Source organism: Mustela putorius, unplaced genomic scaffold (genome assembly GCF_011764305.1).
Source record: "Mustela putorius furo isolate JIRA1106 unplaced genomic scaffold, ASM1176430v1.1 tig00000698_pilon_pilon_pilon, whole genome shotgun sequence".
Taxonomy (NCBI): Eukaryota; Metazoa; Chordata; class Mammalia; order Carnivora; family Mustelidae; genus Mustela; species Mustela putorius.
Window position 1 is genome coordinate 3,096,416 of NW_025421449.1, and position 23,839 is coordinate 3,120,254.

General features: G+C 57.2%; 2 protein-coding genes across 6 annotated transcripts in view; one reads left to right on the forward strand and one right to left on the reverse strand.

Moving 5' to 3' along the window:
- Positions 1 to 23,839, forward strand: part of CDH23 (cadherin related 23) — a 350,388-nt gene that overhangs the window by 240,715 nt on the left and 85,834 nt on the right. For all 5 annotated transcript variants that reach the window (XM_045083456.1, XM_045083463.1, XM_045083457.1 and 2 more), the window contains 8 exons: positions 2,166 to 2,355; positions 2,698 to 2,843; positions 5,124 to 5,343; positions 6,768 to 6,920; positions 8,905 to 9,018; positions 11,861 to 12,009; positions 20,693 to 20,753; positions 21,487 to 21,635. In XM_045083456.1, the coding sequence (XP_044939391.1) occupies positions 2,166 to 2,355; positions 2,698 to 2,843; positions 5,124 to 5,343; positions 6,768 to 6,920; positions 8,905 to 9,018; positions 11,861 to 12,009; positions 20,693 to 20,753; positions 21,487 to 21,635 (1,182 nt within the window). The remainder of the gene's footprint in view (positions 1 to 2,165; positions 2,356 to 2,697; positions 2,844 to 5,123; positions 5,344 to 6,767; positions 6,921 to 8,904; positions 9,019 to 11,860; positions 12,010 to 20,692; positions 20,754 to 21,486; positions 21,636 to 23,839) is intronic.
- Positions 12,003 to 18,683, reverse strand: CUNH10orf105 (chromosome unknown C10orf105 homolog). Its single transcript, XM_013044235.2, has 2 exons — positions 18,320 to 18,683; positions 12,003 to 15,509 (listed from the first exon to the last, which is right to left on the reverse strand). Exon 2 carries the CDS (start codon positions 15,502 to 15,504, stop codon positions 15,133 to 15,135), a length of 372 nt encoding a protein of 123 aa, XP_012899689.1. The 5' UTR covers positions 15,505 to 15,509; positions 18,320 to 18,683; the 3' UTR covers positions 12,003 to 15,132.

Here is a 23,839-nt window from a genome sequence, read left to right on the forward strand (position 1 = left end):
GAGGGAGAAAATTATTCCCCGTCAGGCCAGGAGAAAAACGACAGTGTGACACGGGAAATGAAGAGGGAAAGTGGTGAGACTCTACGCAGTTGCCTGGCGGGGAGCCTGCAGGAGGCTAGCCGCAGTCGGCCCCCCTCTCCTGTGCCTCCTCCCAACCAGGGAGTGAGCTGAGAGGCAGAAGCCAGGGCCCAGCCCCCACTTAGGGCCCCTTGGAAGCAGCTACCCAGGCACCCTGGGGCACTCACCCCAGGGGCAGCGAGAGATAAGGAGAAGCCCCCCACTCTCCACCATGTAAAATTATCTCTGCACATTCAACAACAAGCTGCTAGCCTTGAACAGGTCATTTAATTGCTCTCTGCCTCAGTTTCCCCATCTGGAAAAACTGGACTAAAAACCTTCCTCCTCTAGAGAGAAGCATAGTAGAAATACAAGCTTTGCCGGTCTCCTTTGTCAGCGAAATGACTTGCCTGGCTGAAGTGACACCGGCATGCCTAAGGGCCCCACCTCCCGTTGTCAGCACAGGGGTCCCCTTTGCAGAGGCTGAGGAAACTACAGTGAGTGACGTACTCCACAGCACAGCGGGGGCCCCTCAGGCCTGCCCCCTGGTGCTGCCAGGTGTAGGCACTCCCCTCCCACCTCTCTGAAGCAGGAGGCCCTACAGGGCTCAGGGTTCAGCGTCAGCACGGCCCCCTCTCCCTGGCCACTCCGGACCTGGGGGCAAGGTGGAGGCCCTCGGCCAGGGCAACCCATCTCTCTGTTCTGGTCTGCTGGTCCCAGAGATACCTCCGGCTGGGGACTAAGCCACAGGAGGGACAGATTCTGCTGCCAAAGCACAAAAGTCCCCACATCAAGTAAGATGAAGGAGCTGACAAGGCCAGGCTGTCATCACTGAGCATCCTGGAGTTAAGAATGACACTGTCCTGATGCGGCCCTGGGGACTGCGGTCACCGCCCCTCTCCCATTGATCTTGTCCCCTTCTGGTGCCACCGTGACCTCTGCCACACAGGGCAAAGGATGAGCGTGGGGGTGAGTCCTGCTGCTGTCCTGGGACCTTGGTAGACGTCCACAATGGAAGCTGGGTCAGCCTCCAGGCTGGCGCTGTATGACCTTGAGGCTGGCCTGTGTCCCCTGCTCAGTTCTGCTTCCCCCTTGGGGGAGGTAGATGCTAGGGAGGTTTTCTCCAAAGCAGGAGATTGGCAGGCATGGGGACGGGAAGAGAAGGGTTCTGGGAGTTGCCCTGGGTTAGGAGGGCACTCAGGTTGATCCCTTCACAGGGTGAGGCTTATAAGTGGGGAACCAAGTCAGGGGGCCTGGAGAGTTAAAGCTCCCCCCCTTCTCAGGCAGGGAGGCTCACCCTTCTCTCTTCTCCGGCCTCCCCCAACCCACAATAGCCCCAACTTGCTGGGACTCACCCTCTAAACCTGGTGGCCTTGTCACCCGCAGGTGGCAGGCCTCCTCTGGCTCCCTTCCCCCGCCCTGTCATTCCTGGTGTCACAGAAGACTAATTCTTTTCAAATTGCCTCACAGAAAGTCCAAAGGAAGGCAGTTCCCCAAATTCAGGGTTTCAGATTCTTCCCAAAGCTCAGCCAAATGTTCAGCCTCTTCAGCCCTTCCCAGCCTCCTGAAGAATTCCCAGTCCCCAAAGAATTCCATGATCATGGACCTACTGGGCATCCCCTGCTCCCCCAAAAACCCATGAACGTATTGCCCCACACATCTGGAAAACAGTGACACAAAGATGTGCAAGCAGCGTGGCCTGCTGACTGCTAGTGTGGGCTCTGGAGGGACACAGGCTGAGAGACCTGGGGAGCCTCGCTGAGCCTCCTGTGTGAAATGGGCATAACTGTAGATCTCCTCCTCCTAGGGCTGTCCCCACAGTACTTGTACTTGCCAAGGGCCGGGCATGCATGGGGTATGGAGAGCTTCCCGTAGATCGGTGTGTGCCAGCTGTTGCTTCTAGAAACAGAAGGCTGGGGCTTAAGTGGGGAAAGGGACTGGCCTAAGGGTAAAACTGCGTGGCCAAGGAGCTCAAGACTTCCACTGCTGACCCATCTCATGAACTTCAGAGCCCCTATGGAGCTGGGAGGGAGGGAGGGACAGGGGTGTGGGCTCAGGGACACCCTCCGCAGCTGGGCTCAGTGGAGGCTGGGCTCCCTCCCGGGCAGGTGGTGGCCGTGGACCCAGACCTGGGGGAGAACGGCACCCTGGTGTACAGCATCCAGCCGCCTAACAAGTTCTACAGCCTCAACAGCAGCACCGGCAAGATCCGTACCACCCATGTCATGCTGGATCGGGAGAACCCCGACCCTGACGAGGCGGAGCTGATGCGCAGGATAATCGTCTCTGTCACTGACTGTATGTGTCCCTTGTAGCCCCACACACCTCGGCGGGGGCCCCTGACTCTCAGGGTACTGGGGGCCTCTCCTGATGACCTGTCCTTTCTGGGTCGCAAGGCCTGGGTACAAGAGGGCCGTGTCATGATCGCTAAGAATGGGGTAACACCCTTTTGTCTGTTGTGAGCCCCAAAAGTACCCTCGGGGGGCGGAGGTGGCAGGGGGGCGTGCAAGGCCCAGGCTGCTCCCTGGAGGGACCCCTGGGAGGGAGACCTCACTGAGTCTGCCTCCCTCTCCCCACTCTCCCTTTCTTCCTGTCCCTGTCTCTTTTGCACCCCTGTCTCCCTCTCCCTGGCACCCGCAGGTGGCAGGCCTCCTCTGAGAGCCACCAGCAGCGCCACAGTGTTTGTGAACCTCTTGGACCTCAACGACAATGACCCCACTTTTCAGAACCTGCCTTCCGTGGCTGAGGTGCTCGAAGGCACTCCAGCCGGGGTCTCTGTCTACCAGGTGAGTTTCTCTTTCCTGGCCTGAGCTCCTGATCTATCTCCCTCACCTCGTCTCACCCAGCCAACAGGCGGGCAGAGGAGGCCCTGGGCGCCTGGCCTCATGCTGAACACTTTGCAGGGGTGGGGCAGGGGAAGCCAGCCGAGACCATCGGACAGGTCACAGTCTGGGCCAGGCTTGGAGAGTCAGTGCTCTGAGAGAGGTAATGGAAGGCTTCCTGGAGGAGGAGGGGCTTGAGCTGGGTCTTAAAGGACAGGGGGTTTAGAGAGGTGGAGGGAAAGCACCAAGGGAGAGGACAGAATTCTGGGAAGGCAAGTCAAGCAGGTCCTGATTATGGAGGTCTGGCCCAAGGCCCTCAATATTACAAGCGGTAGCTGGTTCTAGATCATAGAGAGGGTTGATAGGTGTCACCCTGGCACCCTGCATCTACGGGCAGGCCACTCTCCCATCAGCCCCAGAGCAGCTCCACACAGTGGGGGGCAGCCTCCCCACTTGGCAGGAGGCTTCAAGAGACTTGTGGCCAAGAAGAGGTAGGGCCTAATCTTGAACCTGGCCCTCTGCCTCCTGCTCCATCACCCCCTGTCAACGAGGCCCTGAAGGGGCTCATTCTGGAAAGATGATGCATGCCTGTTTAGAAACACCAGAAGGCCCTCATGATTAAGAGCATGGGCTTTGGAGTGCACCCAGCGTGAGTGTGGATCCCAACTTCTCCCCATTTGTGTGCTGTGTGACCTAGAGCAAACAACTTAACCTCACTGGGCCTCAGTTTTCTCACCTATGAAATGGGGTTCATACTAGTACCTGCCTGGCTGTGCTGTTGGGATTCAGTCAGACACGTGTGTGCAGCAAGGTGGCCCTCGGACTGCGGAGGTTCCCTGGTGGCTGATGGGCTCATGATCTGGTGTCTGGTGTGGGGGGTTATACCTGAGACACAGCGGGATCTGATGGCAAAGGGTTAGCCTGATTCCACTCAAAGAAGACACAGTTTTTTGTCAGGATGACACAGTGAGTCACCTTGGTGATGCCCTGTGGGCCCGCTGTGCCTCAGTTTCTTCATCTGTGAGAAGAGATTAGTAGTGGTCTTCAAAGGTCCCAGGGAGCTCTCTCTCCAGCAGGACATTCTCCCAAATGCCCAGCAGGGGGAGCTACAATCTAGGGAACAGCAGCCAGTCCCTGAGGAGCCCCCTGAAGTAGGAGGGGGCAAGTGGGTGAGAGAGCCCCCCAGCCTGCTCTCCAGGGGCTTGCAGACAGTGCAGCTTCTGAGTTCACAGAGGACCTAACTAGCTCAGGCATGAAAAGATGGTTGAAGGAGCTGGAGCAGTTAGCTTGGGAACCATCCGTAGATATAGGAAGAGGGTTCTGACAAGAGCCATGCGTTCCAACTCCCCCACCCCACAACCTGGATGGATCGTGATTTCTGTTGGGATCTGTGGAAGAACTTTCTCCAGGAATTAGAGCTGTTTGCAGATAAATTAGAAGTAGTGATCCCCCCACCGTGGAAAACATTCAATTTGAGAAGACATCTTATTGTTCGGTTTGTTCAATGTGAGTTAAGCTGGATGATCTTGACATTTTTCGATCTTGAGAATCTGGACTTAATCCTGGTTATTCACATTCTCTCAAAGTATCTGAATCCTCTTCTATGAAACTTTCTATATATCAAGGTCTTGAGTCAGGAGAACTGTCCTCAGGACTAGGGGTGCAGACAGCAACAGTGTAGGGATTTGGGGAATGCTTGCCTACACGTGGCCTCAAACGACGTTTTCAAAATAATACATCAGGTGACTTAAAAGTCACCCCTTTCCATCATCTTGTTGTCTAATGAAGCTGGGGAGAGCACCATTGGTCGTTTTATGTAGCAGAGCTGCACATGGTCCCAGGGCCCTTGGAGCTGTCCCCACTGCTTCCAGCCAGCTGCCAGGAAGTGGAACATGACGCAGTTCGGAGCCCCGAGCCGCCCAGCATCCATGGGGGGTGGAGGGGAGCTTGCCAAGGAGGAGAATGGGGTTTTGAAGGGGAAAGCTATGGGGAGCTAGACTCTTGTTCTAGAAAGCGCTTTCCCCCTCCCTGCCCCCTTGATCCCCTGTGATGTGTCGGATCCCTTCAGCTCTGACATGCCGCCCTCTTAGCAGCTGGGCAGGTGCGCTGGGAACAGTGGACACACATGTTCAGGGGAGTGGGCGTGTCTGGCTAGAGCTGAGTACGGGTCAGGGGAAGGAGGGGACCTTCTCAAGACGAAGTCCTCCTGTCCCCACCCCTCCCGTGGCCCCTGCTTTCCCTCAGGTGGTGGCCGTCGACCTGGACGAAGGCCCGAACGGGCTGGTGTCGTACCGCATGCAGGTGGCCATGCCCCGCATGGACTTCCTCATCAACAGCAGCAGTGGTGTGGTGGTCACTGCTGCAGAGCTGGACCGTGAGCGCGTCGCCGAGTACCAGCTACGTGTCGTGGCCAGTGACGCAGGCACGCCCACCAAGAGCTCCACCAGCACGCTCACCATCCGAGGTGAGGGGCGAGGGTGCTGCCGACCATGTGGTAGGCGCATGGGACCCGGAGCCGCGCCGGGAGGGCTGGGGAGACCACGACCCCCCGCACTGCTGTCCCCGTCCAGGTGGACACAGGGTGCCTTGCTGATGGGGTACCTACCTCAACCATGCTACTGGGCAGTCTTCTTTGCCTCTGCCATGTCCAAAATGCCGGCAGAGCCTTCAGTCCCCAGCCCTGGACTGGGGGCCTGGATCCACCTCCAAGGTCCCAGACTCCTCCTAGCATCTTTGATCCCAGTGAACAACAGAGACGACTTGCCCTGGGGTGGTCAGTGGGTTCCTCAGAGTTAGCTGCAGGCTGGGGAAGGTCAAGGCGAAGGCCCTTTATGATTTCTCTAACATTCTGGTCACGTCTTTAATTCTTGGAATAAAACAGGGACATTGACATGAGCTGTTGCCAAAGGGGCAGAACTAACCACAGGGAGGTAAAGTAAGTAGAGAGTGTGACAGGCGAGATGTGGCCTGTTCTCTGGCTTCTGCTGGCCCCCAGGGGCTTGGTGCGGGTGCGGGTTCACTCAGTACAAACCGACACAGCCTGAGACGTGCCAAGGCATGCTCTCATCTGTTGGTGCCACGTTTGCCTTGAGGGTTCTTGGAGCTGGTCTGGGGACCCGCTTGTGCAGCAGCGGCTGACACAGAGGTGCTCAGTGCTGTTAGAGGGGATTTTCCTCCAGGCCTCTGCAGAAGCTGGGTCCTCAGATGAGCCCATTAGTCCCCTGGTGCTAACACAACTCGGAGCCAGCATGGGGAGGTGGGAGCATTTCACCGTGAAGACTATCCCAGCAGCTGAGAAACCAAGTCTTTAAGGGAAATGAGGCTTTTTGGGGTAGGGAAATCCTCAAAGCCAGCTGTTTTCCTAGGACCCCATGACAGACTAGGGGCTGGCCTCCCCGAGACCTCAACCCTGCCGCTCACTTGTTATGTGACATGGGATAAGTGACTCAACTGCTCTGAGATCCTGTCCCTCCTCTGTGTGGTATGTCTAAGGATGCCTGCCTCATGAGGGAGTTAGGAGGGGCAATTCCGATGGTGTATGGGAAGCACTTAGCGCAAGCTCGACATGAGAAGAGCTGCGATGTCACCATCACTGTCACCGCCATCATCATCACCACTGTTGTTGTGAGGCACCTACTAGAGGGAGACCCTGGGGGTTTCTCTCCTGGCTTGAATGGCAGCGGCAGCAGCATCACCAACAGCACCAAAGCCCCCTGGCAGGGAGCAGGACCATGAGAGACCAAGGAGCCCTGGTCAGCTCTGCCCTGACCCCAGCAGGCGTGGGGACCCTCAGCTCACTACCAAGATATGTCAGCTCCCACCGCCTCCAGCGTTGGGCTCTCCGGAGCAGAAGGCAGGCCTAGCCCTGTGCGCTGACTCTGCCCACAGTGCTGGACGTGAATGATGAGACGCCCACCTTCTTCCCGGCCGTGTACAATGTCTCCGTGTCTGAGGACGTGCCACGGGAGTTCCGGGTGGTCTGGCTGAACTGTACCGACAATGACGTGGGCCTCAATGCTGAGCTCAGCTACTTCATCACAGGTGTGGCCCTGCCTCTTCCCCTTCCAGATGTGTACCCGGCCCCAGGCCCAGGGTACAGGGGGGCACAGATTGGGGAGGGGCCCCAGTCGGCTGTCCCCACCAGGCTTTAGCTCCTGCTGGAGCCTCCCAGAGGGTTTGCTCTTGGCTTTTCCCAGGGGTTCTGTAGCTGGATCCCTCTGGCCTGGCCCACCGGGAGCCTCCCGAGCCTATTCAAAGCCTGGGGACCTTACCCAGGTGCAGTCTTGAGGGAGGGAGAGCCCGTGACTCCTGGGGAGGAGCCTTGCCGCCCGACTCCGCCCCCACATCCAGGCGATAAAGCCATGACTGGAACACTGTGATCTTGTTCTTCCCTGGGAACTCTTCTCTCATGAGAATTCCCATCTGCTTAGAGACAAATGGTTTCAATCCTTCTAAATAAAATGGTTTCAGCTCACAGATACAAAGTAGAGAGCTGTGGAGAAATCCAATGAGGCCGTGTCCTGGCTCCAGAGGAGAAAGGGAGTCATGATCGATTAGTAATGTCTGTTGTGACAGTAGGCTCAGTAAGTGGTAGTAAACATGCCACGTGTTAGTCATGCCTGGATTAGAACAGTTGCCCAACAGGCTGCAGTCCCTGACACACCTGAGAGGTGCTGGGATGCTGGGGGGCCATTCTTTGACATTCCTTAGCTGTCCCTTGTCTGTATCACTGGCTGTCTTCTCTCTGCCCATGGCCTGCCTGCAGCCACGTTACCTACATTCAGTGCACAAACCAGTCTCCTGGACTCCTCTGCCCCTAGAGCAAGGGATCCCAGCTTCACAGCTGATCATTTCTTACAGCAGCCCTCAGCCTCTCCTTTGCAGATCTTTCCCTCCTTCCCCTCCTTAAAGAGGCCCAGCACCCTCCGGCCACCTCCTCACTGTCCAGTCCTCAACACTGCTCCAAGAAAGGCTTCGTTATCAAGCCCCGACTATGTGGACCAGCCGCGGTTCAACACCCAGCACTACTTGTGCCTCAGTTTCTCCACCGCCCCTAGGAACCAGATTTTGTTCCATGTGAATGGTGCTACAGACCATCCACAAGGGGTCCAGGCCTTTTACCCAAGGGCAAACCATGTAAGGAAAAGGGAGCACCTGGCAGCTCCCAGGATGCTTTCCCAGTGCCCTAAAATGGCCAGTTCCTGCTGACCTGCGGAGAGCCCTCTTAGCTGGGACTCTCAGATTTTAATTTGCTCTTTCCGCAAGGAGCTGGGTGGGGGGGGTCCTGGTCCAAGCTGGTCCAAACCCAGTGCCGCAGCACCCTCTGCTGCCCAGAACAGCACATTGCCTGCCAGCCGGCTGGGGAGGGGTCTTCATGCTGTTCAGATGGAGTCCTTTTCTGTCCACTTTGGAGAGGAGACCCTCCCACTTCCCACCCCGGCCACCTGCCCCTACTCTTTATTCCATGGAGCCTCCAGGAATCCCCACTCAGAAAATCCAAGATAAGGGACCTGGAAAAATATCTTAGCTGCCCCCAAAGTCCTGGCCACCTATAAAAAAGCCTCAACCAGGTTAACTGCTCAGACAGCAGTTGGCAGAACGGTGAAGGACGCAGGCTCAGGAATCAGAATGCCAAGTTGGTGACTGTAACTCAGGGCAACACACGTATCTTTGCTAACAGACTGATTTCCCTCCCTGTGAAGTGGGCTGTGATAGTACAGATGAGACAAGATTCCACGTGGAGTGCCTGGTATGCAGGAGGTGCTCAATGAATGTTCAACCCTTATGATTTCGGGCATTTGGCACCCCCACCTGAACCCATGCAGGCCACACGCTCATCAGAACCCACCCCCCCCCCAGCCCCAGCAGAACCCTGTCCTCAGGCAGGGCTGAGTAAGCAGCATGGCCTTTTCCTCCCTGACTACCCCTGGCATGTCCTGGCCCAGAAGCAGAGCTGGGTGCCACCACCCTTTCCCTGGCAGGAGGCCTGGCTCCTCACAGAGGCTTCATTTTCTTTGGCCCACAGGTGGAAACGTTGACGGGAAGTTCAGCGTGGGCTACCGTGATGCCATTGTGAGAACCGTAGTAAGCTTGGACCGGGAGACAACAGCGGCATACACCCTTGTCCTGGAGGCCATCGGTACGCCCCAGCCCTACCAGCACACCACACAAGCACGGGTCTGGGCAGTCTAGTGGGGTGCCCATCTACGGCCTGAAGTGTCTGACCCCAGAAGCCAGACCTGGAGCCCGAGACTGTGTACTGACATCTGTGGAGAAAGGGCAGCCAGACGTCCAGGGTATCCCTGAGCCCTGGGGTGGGCAGGAGGCTTAGCCCGCAGCACTACATGCAGGCCGTTCAGATGGTGGGGTGTAGACAGATCACGGCAACCTCAGGCCAAGCGAGGCAGAAAGGGGGAAGGGAGGAGCCCAGAGTATCTCTCGAAGGGAGGTGTTGGGGAAGGGTGTGATCGAGGAAGTCTCCTTAGAGGAAGTGACAGCAGGGAGTGTCTCTGGATTAGTTAGGAGTCTGGGTTGCGAGTTTTTTAAAATGAAATGAAGCAATTTGGGCTCACAAAACCGGTCCATAGGATGATGGAGCTTCAGGTACGACTGGATTTGGGGCCCAACTGGGGCCATGAGGCCTCAGTCTCTCTGCAGCGGCTAGCTCGGCCTCCCGTGTGTAGTTCTCATCCCCTGGCTGACTGAGTGGCCACTGGTTGCTGTATCCCTGGCCTGAATCTTTCTGGGATCAAGTGCAGCAGCAGGGAGACAGCCCTTGTCCCTTTGCTGGTCTTCCCAGCTGAGCCCCAGAGGAGCTCTGATGAATTAGTTCATCTGCCCCCGTGCCTGTCCTTGAAGCCCTCACCATGGTCAAGGGAGGAGAGATGTGCTAGTTAGACCTGAATTCCTGGCCCATCCCTAGAGTCGGGGCATGGTCAGGCCTGCTCTGAAGCCCAGGCCTCAGAGTCAGGAAGGTAGTGTTCTCAGAGGAACCTTCAGGAGCCGAGTTTGCCTTCAAGAGCAGGGTGGTGCCGCCAGACAGACACCTGCTTGTCACCACCTCAAAGGCCAAGTCGGGTTTCAGTATATCGAGAAGCAGGGAGGGCCTTCCAGGCAGAGGAACCAGCCCAGGCAGAGACCTGGCTATGGGAAAGAGCTGCATGTGCACACATGTGTGGCAGCAGCTGGCTCGTGGTGTGATGTACACAGGGAAGAAGGCCACACTCAGGTAGGGCCGGCTTGTAGAGGCCCAAACATTGGGCCAGCAATTTGGTCTCTGGTCTCCAGGCAGTAGGGAGCCCCTGAGGGCTCTGGATGGAAAGAAGCGTGTGATGAGGCCTGTGTCCCCCCTTGTAGGAGCACCCCGTTGGACATCCGCAGTGAGCTGCAAGTGAGAAGGAATGAGTGGCTCCCCCTTTCCAGCCAGCAGCCCCTCCCCAGGCCACCCCGTACCCAGAAGCATCCACCCGCTGCCTTGCTCTCCTCCCTGCCTCTTGAGACCCCGCGTTCCTGCTGTATCAGGCACTGCCCGGCAGGAAGCGGAGGCTGGGGATCAGACCTCTGATGGGGCCTGCCAGCTCATGCTGTCCCCAGCCGGCGAAGTAAATAGGATAGGACCTCCAGGGCAGTGGGAGGCTGGGCTTGGAGAGGAACTTAGGAGGGCAAGATCGCCTAAACCGGGAGATGCAACTGTGCCCCCAGCATGTGGTCAGCTGGCCTGGGAAGGATGGAGTTATCCCTCATCCTCAGCCAGAGCCAGCTACGTGTCCCCCTCCCTGGGGTGACCATCCTTGCCCGGACACGGAGCCCAGGGCACACGCTCCTCGCTCCAGGGAGGACAACCTGACAGCCGCCCCTGGGGCTGAGTCATGTCCCCAGCCTGAGGAGGGTCCCGTAGGGAACCGAAGGGGCAGAACCCCTGGACACCTAAGGCTTAGAAATCAGAAACCTTAGTGCCCGGGACCCAGAGACCCAATCCTCTACAGGCATGTTTGATCCCGTCCTGTAGGCATGTTTAACCCACCTCTCGTTCCATACAGAATGACAGCTGGTCGGGAACATTTAAAAATCAGATTTTATGCAGAAGCCCAGATGTCCGGTTTCTCTGGAGAAATTGGAAGATCTCGTGTCACTGGGTCCACCCTCGGCCTCGGTCCTCCACAGTGGACTGGAAGAGAGCCGAGCTGCCCGTCGAGGCGGGCCCTCCGTGTGTGTGCCCCCACAGGTCTTGCCCACCTGGCCCCCTGAGAGCTGTTGGCCTGTGATCCCCATACCTGTGCCTGTCTCCTTGGGCTGCTCTAACAAATTACCATAAACTGGGTAGCTTAGGAGAGTAGAGATCTATTTCCTCAGGGCTCTGGAGGCCAGAAGTTCAAAATCAAGTTTCGGCAGGGCTGCATCCCCCTCTCAAGGCTCTAGGAGGAAACCCTTTCTTAACTCCTTCAGCTTCTGGTGGCTCTAAGTCCTCCTGGGCTTGCAGCTGCAAGAATCCAATCCATGCCTCTGATTTAATGTGACCTTGTCTCCAAATCAAAGCTCCCTCTGCCTTCTTTCCCTTGAGGACCCTTGTCCCTGGGTCTGTGGCCCACCCAGCCAGTCCGGGATATCTCAGCTCCAAATTCTTAACTTCTTGCATCTTCAAAGACAGTTTTTCCTGGTGAGTTTGCACTCACAAGTGATCCGGGACCTGACGTGGGTCTCTTTTCTAGGAGCTGCCATGGAACCCCTTTGTGCCTCAGTTCCCTTCTCTGTAAAATGGGGCTGATGGTAACAGCGTCTACTTCCCACGCTTCTTACAAGGGTGGAATGAGCTAGAATAGCACATGGGAGAGGTTAATCATCGTTAGTCTTATCCTCTATTTATTAAAAGGAAAGAGCCACCCCTTACAAAGGCCAGGGCAGGTGGGATGCACGGGACACATGCCCAGGGAGTTTGCCCACCAGGCAGCTGCTAACAACCCATCCACCTTCTACTCCCACAGACAATGGCCCCGTAGGTAAGCGGCGCACGGGGACGGCCACCGTGTTCGTCACCATCCTGGACGTGAATGACAACCGGCCCATCTTTCTACAGAGCAGCTATGAGGCCAGCATCCCAGAGGACATCCCTGAAGGACACAGCATCGTGCAGGCAGGTGGCCATGGCCCCCTGGGGGCAGCTGGTGGGCTGGGGGCACGCAGGGCTGCGCACACGCTCGGTGGCATTGTGGCCCTGCCATGTGAAGGGATGGAAATGGGAGGGTCCAGCGGCTGCCCCGGAAGTAGCCAGGCACCCTCCTCCCTCTCGGGGAGACCAGGCTTTTAGTTTCTGTGGCCTACGACAGTACCCTGGCTCCCCACAAAACAGAAGGAAGACCTTGACTCCCGCCTTTCCCCCAAACCCCCTCCTCTTCCCCCATGCCACCCAGAGGGCCTTTCAGAAAAGCAAGGGGATGGAGCTGTCAGTCACATTTTCCCAGCAAGGAGGTGAGGGGAAACAGCCAGGGCCCAGCTAGGCCCAGAACAGAGAGGCTTTCATGAGGCCCTTGGCCAAAGCTCCCCTCTGGGGAAGTAAACAAGCACAAGAAGAAAGAGCTCCTTTGCCCAGGGAGCTAGAGTAACAGCTCTGAGGCTCTGAGGGAGAAAGGGGGAGGATCAGAAAGTGGGGCTCGGGTGCCCTCCCCCAGCTTGCCCTGGAGGCCTCCGTTGCTGGGGCCAGGGGGTGGGGGGCAGGCCTGAATCACCCTCTTCACCAGCTGTGGAAGCGGAGGCTGAGCCAAATACAGCAAATCTGGGCCTGTCCGTGGGGGCAAGCTCCCAGCATCGGGAGGGGCTGGAAGTGTGTCCCGCTCGCTACGTCAGGGCCAGGGGCCTGGCAGGGAATGGGCTGGGAGCGGGGTGCCGACTTCCAGAGGCCCAGAGAATCCAGGAAGCTCCAGGGATTTGCCAGAGGCTGAAGGACTGTTCCAGAAGGAGGAGGCGGGAGGTTCTCTTCCTCTGGGGCTCGGCTGCTCCTCTAGCCTCACACCTGCCCCATTCACCAACAGTCTCCCGGGACCAAAGTGGAGACATGCTGGGGTATGTGGCCAGTGCTGTGAGGGCCCCTCTGTCCATCCCCAGCTTTTCAGTTTCCTTCAGGCCCTCCGGGAAGCCTTGCCCCACCCCCCACCCCTCCACCCCACCCCCGGCCTCCAGGAAGAAAGCACCTAGTGTTGGGCCGGTGACTCTAGGCCCAGTTCATCCTGGGGTGTGTCAGGGAGGCTCTGGGAAGGGAACCAGGTTGAGGGTAACAAGCTGAAGGGGAGAGGGTAACGAACGCCCGTGGAACGAGGCCTGCCCCACTTTCTAACCCTGAAGAATTAGTTTCTATTTACACAACACGACACAGCCTGAAGTCCTAGAGCTCAGGAGTGAGACAGGGCAGCTCCCAATCTCCCCGTGCCTAAGGGAGAAATCAGGCATTAGTGACTTCTTCAAGGCCCTGGAAGTTTCTGGCAGAGGCGGCCTCACTCTTTGTGAAGGTACAGTGGGCCTCACCAGCATGCTTGGAGACGGAGCTTCTGTTTAGGGGCATGTGAAGGATAAAGATTCCCCCTGCAAGACTCCTTAAGCTTTGAGGGGTGGGGACACACCCAGCTGGCCCACCCTTCACTCAGGAAATAGAGACGTTGTTCGTACTTCTGTGCCTAGAGCTGGTGATGTGAGAGGGTGGAGGTGGTCCCGCTCTCTGCAAACTCCCAGAACCTAGGAAGGAGGAGACATAGACCTGGGTTGCCCACACTGTTGAGTAGAAGCGATCCCTGCTGTCCCTCTGAGAGATGGGAAGGGTTCCAGGCAGGAGGTGGCTTTTGGCTGGAGACCAAAGATGGCCTCACAGAGAGGGTGCCTTGTGCAGCGTAAGCCACAGCCTGGGGAGGGTAGGTTGTTCAGAACTTCTGGAGTCTTGGGTCAAGGTGAGGTGGGAAAGATAGTTCAGAGCCAGCTCCCAGAAGGCACTGAATGTCAGACTAGGGAGCTCTGGCTTTCTCTACCCAGCAGTTGGAAACCAGGGATGGTTCTGGAGCTGGAACCACTGGGAGCAAGGGGCAAAACTGGAGCTCAGTCTTGGAGAAGACCCAGCTGACTGCACCATGAGTCGAACAAAGCACGGGGGAGCTGGGGCAGCCCATGGCGGGGCACCAGGTGGCCCTGGCCAGCTGACTCTCTGGAGCAGGAGGTAGGCAGCTCAGAACCCCTCTGTCCATTCTCCAAATCTGGGAGTCAGAGTGTCCAGGCATGGCCCCGTGGGGAGAATTTGGGGTTTTGGAATGCTGAGACGTCCACTCCAGAGTGATTTTGCTTTGACAGGTAGCCAGTCAATGACGCAATTGCCAAAAACTCAAAGAGAGCAGACCTAGTGTGCTCCAGACCTGAGGTGCTGTCCTGGAGAGGTCTGGACCCTCCTACCCCAAAGGGAGATGTCTCTGCCCCCGGGTGAGGCAGGAGCACTATGACATGTTCTCAGAGTCCAGCTGGCATCACTTCTAGCTCCTGACATTGCTTCCCACCACTCTGATAGCACAGGTCCTGGCTCTCAAGGAGCTCCTTAACCCATTCTCAGCCCCTTCCTGGTCCATAGTAATGTCAGCACCTGCAAGGTGGGTGGGGCCACCAAGATGGCTGCCAAGATGGTTACCAGCTGGGTATTGTTGAGAGCCTCCTGCTTGCTCTCCTCCCAGTGGGCACTGGGGATCTCACCCACCACAAGGGTGCTGGCAGCTCCCCGGGATTTCAGGTGAATACTGGTAGGGCGCAGGAATTCCAAGGAGAGAAACCCCAGGCTTTCATCTTGCCTAGGGCACTGAGTTGGTGCAGAGAGAAAAACGGTACCTTGCCCGCCATGTGGGCTGAGTATTTTGCTTGCCTGGAGGGAACCCTTGGCCATTTAGCAACTCCCACTGGAATCCACACTTGGCTTTGGCACCTGGAGGGTGAGCAGGACTTCTGTCGGTGTCTGGGAGCCAGAGGGGAGGGTACCAGGGGCCGCAGGCTGTACCGTCTGGCCCCCCAGTCAGCCTAGTGGTCTTTTAGCAGGCAGTAGCTGAAGGGTCTGTAGAGAAGCCTGTATTCCTCCTAGGGCAGTCTCTGGGAAAGGCCATGGGCCCAGGGACACAGGGGACCACTGGGGCTGAATGTGTGTCCCACGTCCTCTGCAGCCCCTGATTCCAGGCTCTGTCCAAGACAGGAGGGTCCGAGGGTGGGTCCCGTGTGGGTCCTGGAGGGCAGGGCCACCCTGTCACATTTTGGTGGATTCCGTGCAGTCACAGTCCCGGCTGTCATCACAGCCCGGCAGGGGGCGTCGGGGAGCAGGCCTGCCCCTGCGGAAGCTGTGCAGGGAGCGGCGCAGAGAGCCCAGGCGCTTCCAGAGCCGGAGCTGGGGCTCGCTGGGGCTCCCAGGGTGGTGGGGCATGCACTCCCGAGCCCGGCGCTGCGTTGGGTCCAGCGCTGCCGGTTTGCAGAGGGTCATGAACAGCAAACAGCTGGCCAGCAGGAGGAAGATGCAGGCAAGGGCGATGAGCATGGGGAGGGGGTCTGCTGCCTCTGTGCTGCTGCCGGGAGTGACAGGAGCTGTGAGGAAGGCCAGGGAGCTGGGACCCTGTGTGCTCATGGCTCCTGTAACAGGAAGGGGACAGGAGCTCAGAGGCAAGTCAGCTGAGCCCAGGGGCTGGAAAGGGAAGGGAACATTGATGGGGGCTGGGGGCTGCTAACCTAGCTGCAGATGGCATCGTGGCCATATTACAGGTTAGAACAGGGAGGACCAGAGAGGCTGACAAGTCTCAGGTCACATAGCAGGAAGTGATGAAGCTGGTCCCGAACTCAGGTCCTCTTTCTGCTATATCCCCTGCCCACCTGCCCAGAGGAGACAGAAGGGTACTGCCTCTTGGCATTGCAAAATCAATTCTTGTGCCTAAAAACCTGGGGATGTCTGTCCAGCTGCATCAGTAGGTTGCTCCCTGGCCCGGAACGAGTCCTCAGTTATAGGGTGCTACAGCTGGCAAGGACCCTGACAATCATCTAACACCGGGGCTGCCAACTGGGGGCCCACAGGTATGTTTCATTGGGTCCTTGAGTCTAGTGTTTTTATAAATTTCAATTAATTGTGAATATTTTAGAAGTCACAGACCAAACCCCAAGAGATTTCACATAAGATATCTGGCTTCTCTGGAAATCCCGGAATTTCAACAGTGGCAACACAGGGCCAGTTGGTGCCTGGCACCCAGGAGCAAGGTCGAGTAGCAGTTGTCCCCTTCAGACAGGTGTCTGGCCCCCAGATCACCATACTCCATGGCAGATCCATATTCCATCTGCCCGTTCCCATGGGCATTCCGGTTGGTGCTTCCCAATGCAGCCCAGCCTGCTCCCATGACAAGTAAGGAATCTGAGACCCCAACGAGAGAAGGCCAAGCCCAGACCCACACTGTGAGCCATGGCTGAGCAAAGGCCAGAAGCAGGTTTCCTGACTCCTGGCCCTGTGGCTCCCCAGTCCTCTGGGATCACGAGCCGCTCTTAGAACAGGTGAGAAATAATTGACAGAGAGCCACAGGGTTCACGAGGTGGGGCTCAAAACACACCCCTCCTCACCAGACACCAGTTATCTGCTTTCACTCAGGACCAGCCCACTAGAGGGAGCTCACCAGAGGATCTTTGGAGGTGGAAAATCAGGCTGAGCTTCTGGTTAAATATATCTGGAGTTGCAGATGAAAATACCTAGAGGGCTTGGCCAGTAGGTAACATGTGGCCACAGAGGGCAGGTGGCAGGTCTACACAGAGAGGGCCCTCAGGGAGGTGGGGGTGCCTCGGCCAGGCTGATGAAACACGGGCTCAGTTTGGTTGGTCAGCCCTTCCTGTTTCCCAAGAGAAGCCAGAAATTGCCAGGATTTTTTCAGGCAGATGTTCCTGACATTTAAATGTTGACAACTGTTTCAAATTTGGTTAAAGCCAGAGACTGGTGGGGGAGGGGGGATATGCTATAAAGTAAACAAACTTGAACCCCCCCACCACCAAAATTTGAAATGAATTTTCAAATATTTGAAACACTAGAACAGGCCACACAAAACACACAGGCTACCTTCAGCTCACAGGCCAGCATGGGTGATCTTTGATTTCTACAAACACAAGACAGAAAAGTACCCAAGAGGATCTTAATAAAAAAAGACGAGGGATAGCAAGTTACTCTCCTCCTCCTCCAGCTCACAGCCTAGAATAAACTTACAGTTGAGTTTCTAGCATGGCTCAGCAGAGTCACATCAAGGCTCTGTCGGTGGGCTGAAATGTGCTGTGCATGTAGGGAACATAGAGGGGATACCCAGCCCCCACCCTCTGGAGCCCCCATCCCTACCCCAAGCACTCACCAGCAGCGGCAGGACCTCACTCCCAGCTCCCTGCGCTCAGCCTCCTTCCTGCCTAGAGCCTTGCCCTGCGCCCAGCCACAGGAGGGCAGTCAGGGCACCCCCACCCCCACCGCCCACCCATTCCCTGCCATCACTCCTTCCAGGCTTTCCAGACAGAACATGACCCCTCCCAACTCCAAGCTGGAAATTTTGATGCCCGTCTAGCTGCCCATGGCCTCTGCCTTTCAGGCATCGGGCCTGGAAAGCACTCTGGCTGGGCAGCTATGTGAGGTTTGGCCCGCCCTTGCCTATGAGCGTGGAGAAGCGATAGGATGTGCCCACACCATCTCCCACAGGGAGAAAACTGTCCCTCTTTCCTGCCGCCCAGAGCAATATTTGGCTAGGAGGGAGAAAAGGGCAATCAGAAGTGGGGGAGGTCTCAATCCCATTAGTCCTGATAGGACTGTAAGGCCCCCACATGGATCGGGAGATCCTGTTGGGCTAGCAAAGCTGGTCCAGACTTCAGTCCCCACGGAAGCACTTGAACAAAAAAGATAAATGAGGCTGTAATTAACATTTTAGTAGTTTTCTTAGAAGCAAGAGATTCTCAAGTGCTTGAAAATTTCAGGCCACCCTCCTTGGAACCCGTGGCAAAACCAGCTGCCAGCCCCTTTACAGGCCCTCTGATCCAGCAAGGGCCAGCTGCTTGCAGAGAAAAGAGGCCTCTACCAGACCAAGGCTAGGAATAGTCTTGAGGGGCAGTTAAAGCTTACCCTTGCTCACAAGCCAAAGGCACACTGGCAGGCCCTGCTCTGGACATATCACTTGCAAGTTCATTCTAGAACCTTCTTTCTTCCCTCAGAACTCTGTAGAGCAGTGCTGGCTGCAGCACAGGGGCTAACCTCAGAACACATCTTGCTATGTGGCTTTGGGCTAGTCACTATCCTGCCCTGGGCCCTGTTTCCACTTTCTACAAAAGCAGAGGGATTCCCCAGGCCTGAGCGTACCCTCACATCCTCCCTAGAGTACTCCAACAAGCGCCTGGCCCCACTTTCTTCACCAAGCCTTTTCCTGCAGTCCCCGAGCACTGACCTTAGAGCCAGCGCTCAGCAGTCCCGAGCTGGGTCGAAAGGTCGTCTTAACTGTCCACGGGAGGGCCAAGGAGCAGCAGGTGCCAACCGTGACCCTCGCCTGCCCTGGACTCTGCGGTGCCCTGTGCCCCTCAGTCAGCCAGGCTGGGCAGAGTGGGCCGTCTTCACTCTCTCCAGCTAGCCCTGGCTTTGTCTGGAAGAGTTTGGGCCCTGCCTTGGGGGAGGGGACAGCCAAGAGGGTAGGGATGGCAACTGGGCCAGGCAGAGGGAGAGGGGAGCCCTGCAGAGGAGCCCGTCACTCCCAAGCCCTCCCAGGGCCTCACTCCAGCCGGTCTCCTTGGAGCCCTCGCAGGGGCCCGGGGTAGATGCACTGGGGAGCTACGGGGAGGAGCTCACAGCCTCACAGCCGCTCTCACCTTCCCCCACTGGGTGTCTGAATGGTATGGTCGGCAGCCAGCAGCTTGCTATTCAGTGCCTGCCGGCCTCCAGCCTCTGGGTTACCAGGGAGAGGGGAGAGGGGCTACAGCCCAGCAGCAGAGGGATAGGCCCCGGCTCCGGTGCTCCTCCTCCCCTCCTGGGTCCCTGGGCCCCTCACCGTCCAGGCTTACCCCTTAGCTTCCCAGAAAACTACCTGCCCTTTGAAGGTGTCTGGCTACAGAAGCGAGGGGTCAGAGACATTTTCAAAGGTCCAAGAGCTCTTGGGGCAGAAGGTACAGGATTGAGGGACAGCATGGCTTGCTCCTTATAGTTCTGGTGGGCCCTTGGAGCCCCTCCAGGTGGTGGCTCTCCAGACCTCCCCACAACGTTCACCCCTTCCCCCCCCCCCCCCCGCACCTCCCCACACGCGTCCCCTCCCCCAGCCACCTTTCTTCCCAGAAGCCAGAGCATCCCCTCTGGGGAGGTAACCGTGGACAAGGGCCCCCCTCTCTGGGAATGTAGAAAGTAAGCTTGGATGCGGTAGGTCAGCAGCTGACGGGGGTGGGGACAGCCTCAGTATTGAGTGGGGAATGCAGTTCCACATAACGTTGCTCAGAGAAGGCCGGATGAGGAGATGATACTTGAGCAGAAACCCGGAGAATGTGAGGGAGCGAGCCCACAAGTATCTGGAGGGAGGGCTGGCCGGGGGAGGAAACAGCACACACTTGACATTCAAGATACAAAAGGAGATCAATCGCTGTGGCTTGGGCAGAGCTGGTGAGGAGGGAGTGGTAGAAGGCGAGCTCACGTCCTCTCAGTTCTTACCAGTAGGAAGACGGACTTGCTTTTTTCCTGGGCCCAAGGTCCAAAGTCCCAGCGAAAGATGGATCCACTCTGGATCAGGTTCCTTCTCCCAGACCAGTCACCGCTGGCCATGGTCCATAAGAACATGGCGGCCCCAGTGCGCACCACAGGGTTGCGGGGAGAGGTGGAGAGAGGAGGGCAGACCTGGACGAAGGGAGAGATCCAGGGTATCACAAAGTAATTCACCACCAGCCAAGACTACGTCCCAAGGCCCTGGGTCCTCCCAGCCACATGGAGTGAAGCCTCTTCCTGCCTCGCCTTCCAGGGGAGCAATGTCTCTTCTCACTTCAGGGTAGAGTAGGTGTTCAGTTCTTGGTTGGACAGGACTCGCCGCGGGGCCAGCCGTGACTCTGCCCGCTGCCTCGAGGCTGGACTCCGTGTGGAAAAGGATAAACACCACACAGTATCTCTCAGTGAGAATGGCACGCCCCCGGGTTCCACCAGAGACCACGCAGGAGCCTGAGGCACCGCCAACCGAGGGGAGCGGGGTGGGGTCTGACACTAGACCGGAGCAAATGTGTAGGTGCTTGAGGATGGAGCCACCTGGTAGGAGGTGGGATTTTGGGGCTTCTACAGAGTGGCTGTCACAGGACACAGTGCCCAGCTGGGACTCAGTATGGCGGGAGTGGTTTCAGATCTAGAAAGTGTAGGCAAGAAGCAGCCCCTCAATCCAGCCTCCTGCCCCCACCCCCACCCCACTGGGACAAGGCTCCTGGGATCTCAAAAGGCTGAAGGAGGGAAGCAGGTTCCTATGGGCTGACCCCGTGAAGTCTAGATCTGGAGAGCTACCGTGCCATCCATTATCTACCTTCTCCCCCCATTCTCCCCAAGACCCTCGTGGAGGATCAAAGAGCAGAGCTGGCAGGTCCCCTGCCATACAAGGCAGCAGAGAGCCGTCAACAGGTGTCTTCATGGGGCAAAGAGGCAGACAGACGTATCCTTCTCTCTCATAACCCCAGCTTCTGTGGGAAACCACGGGTTGGCCCGGATGGGCTGGGGGTGGTGTGGAGGGCAGGAGAGGGGCTTCATACACGATCTTCTCTTCTTGTGGGGTGGAATTCTAGGAGTGACCACGTGTCTCTTTCTCCCTCAGCTGAAAGCCACAGACGCGGATGAGGGCGAGTTTGGGCGTGTGTGGTACCGTATCCTTCAAGGTGAGTGGGCACCCCTTAGGATGGCAGAGCTTCTCTGGGCTGCCAGGAGTCTGGGAAGCGAAGCCAAGGGATATCACCCTGACTGAGGGGGGCCTTGGGATAGGGCAGCCCCCAGCAGCGAGCCCCCCGGAGATGGTCATTGGCCCAACATATAGCATGGGACCATCCCTGAACTAATTACTATTGGCCAGAGACTAAAATCTGCTGACTTGCCCACTCTGGAAATCAGGGTCAGAGCACCCTCACACAAAGCATCTGGACTGAGAGTAGAGGGGGTGGATCCCTAAAAGAAAATCAGAGTGCCGATACCCCAAGATGACACAGTGGGTATTGGACTAGCCCAAAGATGTACACAAAAGCATCAGTTCAACCACCCAAAGAATTTGGTTTTAGTTCCTCTTTTTGTAGTGCCCCAGATCCTTCTGAAATATTGAATCCACTGACACGTCTGAGTATGGGAGTATCAAGGGACCCCCAGCCTTCCCATAAGGAGGGTACAAGGCAGGCTCTTGCCCTCTCCCTCAAATCCTTCCAGGTCATGGTAGTGTGAGGCAGACGACTTCTTGCCATCGTGGGCCTCAGCCAGGCTCCCAAGACCTCTGGGCAGGATCAGCCTTCTGAGGGTCAGGGTCTCCCACTGCCCCGTTCCCCCCCCACACACACACACACACACACTATGCCACGAGCATCCCATGTCTTGGAGCGTATGCATCTCCTCTGTCCCTCCACTCAGGTAACCATGGCAACAACTTCCGGATCCACATCAGCAATGGGCTCCTGATGCGAGGGCCCCGGCCCCTGGACCGAGAGCGCAACTCATCCCACGTGCTGATAGTGGAGGCTTACAACCACGACCTGGGCCCCATGCGGAGCTCCGTCAGGGTAAGATGCCGGGGGGGCGGGGTGCGGTGGACCAAGACCACAACCGGCCCAGAGAGGGCCACCAGCCAGGGCCCGGTGGGGGCAGGCCACCATGGATTTAGGTGCTGAATGACCCGAGGCTACAGTTGCGGGAGGGGATGCCGAAGCCCGGCCTGGGATCCCGGAAGTGTCGTTTTGCTCCGAGACTCAGCTTCTCCAGGTGTGGAAGGGGGTCAGTGATACTGCTGTCTCTCCTCGGGGACGAAGGAGGTATCCTCACATTACTAACCCCCCTGCCTGCACATCTCAGAAGGAAATCTCGCAAATATGACCTTGAGATTAGAGACATTGCCAACTAGATCTTACACTTGAGGGAGCTGAGGAGCGGAGCTGAGGGTGATAGAACCTGGACCTGAGCCCCGTCCTCCAACTCCAGGTTCAGTGCATTCTCCATTGAAAGTGTCCCCCAAATATTCCAGTTACCACCCCCAGCTGCCCTGTCAAATGTGTCCTTTCCTGCCCACCTCACTCACCGCGAGCCCCTGCCCCGTGTGTCTGAGATCAAATTAAACCCTCGTCTTCCTGAAGGGGCGGAAACAGACACACAGATCTTCCTCCTGGCTGGGCTGGTTGAGGCACTCTTGTGCCCAGTGGCAGAGACATGGCTGAGGGAAATGCGATGACCCCTCAAGGTCACCCCACCCTCCCCCGACTGCACACTCAGCAGCTCCCAGCCCCTGCCCCGGAACCAGGTGAAAAATGAGTCAGAGCCCAGAGGTGAAGAGTAGGAGGAAGATGGGAAAAGCCGGGGTGGGGAGTAAGCAGGGACTTTTCCCCAGGACTGAGTGGAGCACACTGAGCTGCTTATCAGCCCCATCTCCACCACACTCTTTCCCCAGGTTGGAAACAATGAACAGCAGCCCGTGGGGGGTCACCATCATGGGGGGGGGTGCTAGGGAGTGGGTGACTCAGCCTTGGCCCATCTCCTGCTGGGTTGGCACCCTCAGCTTTGCCCCAGGGGGAGATGGAAAAAGCAGTCTGGGTCCTTACAGCTAGCCCTCTGAGTAAACTCTTCCCTGGGTGGGAATGGCTGAGGGGATCCGTTCCCTGGGGTCAAGTTTCCACCTTGGGGCTGCTCCGGATGATGCCAGGCGCTGGTGAGGGGGTGGTCACACTCAGTTACCTGAAGGTGCACCAGAGCAACCCCACACAGTCCCATTCCCCTGGAGGGCTGTGAATTGCTCACGCACACGCTGATAAGGGCACCCACGTCAGAGGGCGCTCTTTGTGGGGCCCCCCGCTTCAGGCCAAAGGGGAAATGACATCACCGTAGCTTGGGTTGGCTACCTGGACTTGAAGCTTCCTAATCACAGCCCTCCCTGTGGCCCCCTGGCTCTACACTCTCTCAGGAGCAGGTGGGTACCTCTCTCCAGAGCTACTCCTGTCAGCCTTGACATTGTGACTGCAAACTTTTTTTTAAAATATTTTATTGTTAAGGGGCGCCTGGGTGGCTCAGTGGGTTAAAGCCTCTGCCTTCAGCTCAGGTCATGATTCCAGGGTCCTGGGATTGAGCCCTGCATCGGGCTCTCTGATCAACAGGGAGCCTGCTTCCCTTCCTCTCTCTCTGCCTGCTTCTCTGCCGACTTGTAATTTCTGTCTGTCAAATAAATAAAATCTTTAAAAAAATACATTTTATTTTTAAGTAATCTCTCCCTCCATCGTGGGGCTTGAACTCACAACCCCGAGACCAAGAGCCCCATGCTCCACCCACTGAGCCAACCAGGCGCCCCTAACCACAGACCTTTTGAAACAAAATGGTATACAGTGGGCCAGGATATAGCATAAAACAGCTCAAAGCCAGGCTGGACCAGTCAGTGGGGGGATGGGACACCCAGAAGCACACCTGCTTGCCTACCCTCCTTTGTTCCTTTCCCCATGAACCCTGAGGAATAGTAAATCCTCAAGTGGTACCTAACTGTATGCTTTATGCCCTTGAACTCATTTAACCCTCATAACAGCCCCACGAGGTAGGCACTGTTATCATACCCATTGTATAGAGGAGAAGACTGAGGCAGAGAGGGATTGGCCACCGTGTTTAGGATTGCATAGCAGTAAGGGAAGAGGTGGCTTCACACCCCAGCAGTCCACGCGGGGCTGCTCTCTCAGTCCCTACACTCTGTGGCCTCACATACAGGCCCTGCAGGGTCCGGAGTCTGATGCATAAC